Source organism: Girardinichthys multiradiatus, chromosome 14 (genome assembly GCF_021462225.1).
Source record: "Girardinichthys multiradiatus isolate DD_20200921_A chromosome 14, DD_fGirMul_XY1, whole genome shotgun sequence".
Taxonomy (NCBI): Eukaryota; Metazoa; Chordata; class Actinopteri; order Cyprinodontiformes; family Goodeidae; genus Girardinichthys; species Girardinichthys multiradiatus.
The window spans coordinates 6,922,989-6,925,488 of NC_061807.1; the positions used below are offsets into that span (position 1 = coordinate 6,922,989).

General features: G+C 45.8%; 1 protein-coding gene across 3 annotated transcripts in view; it reads right to left on the reverse strand.

Moving 5' to 3' along the window:
• Positions 1–2,500, reverse strand: part of kif1c (kinesin family member 1C) — a 40,918-nt gene that overhangs the window by 15,603 nt on the left and 22,815 nt on the right. For all 3 annotated transcript variants that reach the window (XM_047385782.1, XM_047385783.1, XM_047385781.1), the window contains 8 exons: positions 2,470–2,500; positions 2,320–2,385; positions 2,058–2,236; positions 833–944; positions 687–764; positions 533–598; positions 367–445; positions 1–10 (listed from right to left, as the gene is read on the reverse strand). The exon at positions 1–10 is cut by the window's left edge and continues 69 nt beyond it; the exon at positions 2,470–2,500 is cut by the window's right edge and continues 70 nt beyond it. In XM_047385782.1, the coding sequence (XP_047241738.1) occupies positions 1–10; positions 367–445; positions 533–598; positions 687–764; positions 833–944; positions 2,058–2,236; positions 2,320–2,385; positions 2,470–2,500 (621 nt within the window). The remainder of the gene's footprint in view (positions 11–366; positions 446–532; positions 599–686; positions 765–832; positions 945–2,057; positions 2,237–2,319; positions 2,386–2,469) is intronic.

A 2,500-nucleotide genomic window follows, 5' to 3' on the forward strand; every position in this document is an offset into this window, starting at 1 on the left:
GAGTTTCCTCCTGAGATACAGATGGTACAACGTTAGCCATATAAAGATATAACTGGTCATTGTCAGCCCTGACATTATTAGTTTTAATATACATGAATGAAGTCTCCTCGCTGAGGAGGCAAAAACTACAAATGATGTTTGAAAGTAAAAATCTCCCGTTCTGGTTTATTTGAATAAAGCTGTTGTGCATTTGTACAAAGTAATATTAGACAGCACCAAGGTATTATTTTCATACAGTCAGTTTGAAAGTATGAACAGGATGTGTAGTCTGGATTAAAACACAGCGTTGGACATCTTTTTATGCTGATGATGTGAGCTAATTATTTTATAGGGTTAATATCCATGATGACCCTGTGACCCTCTCACCCAGATTCTCCTTCAGCAACCAGGTGAGAACTGAGTCTCTGTAGGGAATAAAGTCACTTTTCCTCTTCTTGTTGCTTTGCTGCAGATGACAAACAGGAAGTTGTCAGTTTTCTCTGTTAAAATGAATGTGATGCGGTTTAAGTTTTATTAATAAATGCTAAGTTACCATTTCAGCCAACGCTGAGATCACTTTTCCTAACGTAGTCAGAGATTTGTTGATGTTTGCTCCTTCCTGCATTAAAACCAAATCAACCATGAACCCTGGGATAAAATTAAACATGACCCCACAGAACACGGCTGTGACGCGTGTGACCTCTGACCTTGAGTCGGGTGCCCTTTGCCCCTGAAGAGTCTGCACGCTCGCTCCCAGCCAGATCCACCAGACTGATCTTACTGACCTGAAGAGACAGAAGGAGGTGAAATGGTGCCTGGGACGGGAGACAGCGATGAAGTGATGGAAACAGACCTTCTCAGTGTCCAGGCTGGTCATCTGGTCTCTCCGTTTCTGGGTGAAGACGATGGTGAAGACGGCGTGCGATCTGGACGACGTCTCGTTCATGTTTGTGGCAGCAACCGTCCTGCAATCAGCAAACGATTGATTTCAGATAATCAGTCAGCAACAGGCAGTTTCATCCATATCAGCTGTTCAGAAACGGAAATAAAAGGAAAAACTGTCACATTATTATGTCTGGACATTATTACAATCATGAAGACAGATACAGCACCTCTTATCATCTGCTAATTTCCATTCCTGCATTTCAGGCTCCACCTCATTCCCAGTCAAGGGAAAAACGAAGAGCAAACCACAGGATATAAGAGCAAAGAAAAGTAGCAACTGGGTGCTGCTGACCAAGTGAACTGAAAGTTCTGGAAAGTGTGATCTAGAAGAGACAAAAACTTCACAAGTAGGAAACATCTCAGACGGATGCTGATCTTCCAGGAGTAGACGTCCTAGCAGATTCAGCCCAAGGTCAGAGCGTGAAGCTCAAAGAAATGACCAAAATCCCAGGAGCTCGATCTCAGATGCTACACGCCTCAGTTAGCAGGTTAAAGGTCATGAAAACAAAAAGAAAAGAGGTTTGCAAAGTTGTATCTCCATGACGCTCTGTCCAACAGCTGACGCCCGGTTCAAGCTGGTCATCAACAGAACAATGATCCTAAACACAGCAGCAGATCTACAACAGAATGGATGAAAAAGAATTAAGGTGCTGCAATGGTCCAGTCAAAGTCCTGAGCTAAACCTGATTAAAATGCTCTGGTGGGACCTTCAGAACACTGTGTAGATACAAATGTCTGCAAACCTAAATAAAGCAACACAATGTTGAAAGGAGGATGAACCATATGTCCTCCACAACGATGGACAGACAACCACTGTTGAGCTGCTGCTGAGAAGGTTCATTGAACTGTTGGACCACTGGCTGGTCTGGACTCTGAGGTTTCTCCCACTCTGTAAGAACTGCAGTAAAGAATTTCAGGGTTGTCTCCAACATTTTCTGTTGGGGACAGGTCAGGACTGTAGTCAGCCCAATCCTTGGACCATCTTCCTCCTCTGAGATGTGTTTTTAATTGGTTGACATTGTTCTGAGGACGTCCCAGGACGAGATGCGGTCCTGCAGACAGACCAGTATGAGCACTCATACTGGTCTGTCTGCCTGAAATGCAGGGATGGGTCGTTTTTAGCTCCAACTGACCGGGCTTTGTTGCCTTCGTCCATCAGCTCCCGGATGTCCGTGAATCCGGTCACAGCCAGTTTGGACAGATCCTCCACATAGGGTCCCAGGATGGGATGTTCACGGACTCGAAGAGAACCCTGCGATGTTGGGTTCAACAGATCCCGAACCCGCTCACAGTAGATCTCCATGTAGGACACCTGAGGGTGAAGGAGAACATGTCGGACCAATCAGTGTCCGTTCAGGGAGACTGAGAACGAATCAAAGATGGTGATGTGTTCACCTCCACTGAGTAGGTCAGGTCCGGATCCGAGTTCTGCCCTGTCCTCTGGAACAGGTCCTCACACAGCTGAGGGCAGAGACACATTCAGGTTCAGTTACAGTGGGGTCGTGGATCTGGATCATAAGGAAGGACACAGATGAGGACATTGACCTGTGGGATGATCCCTTCCTGTCCAGGCTCT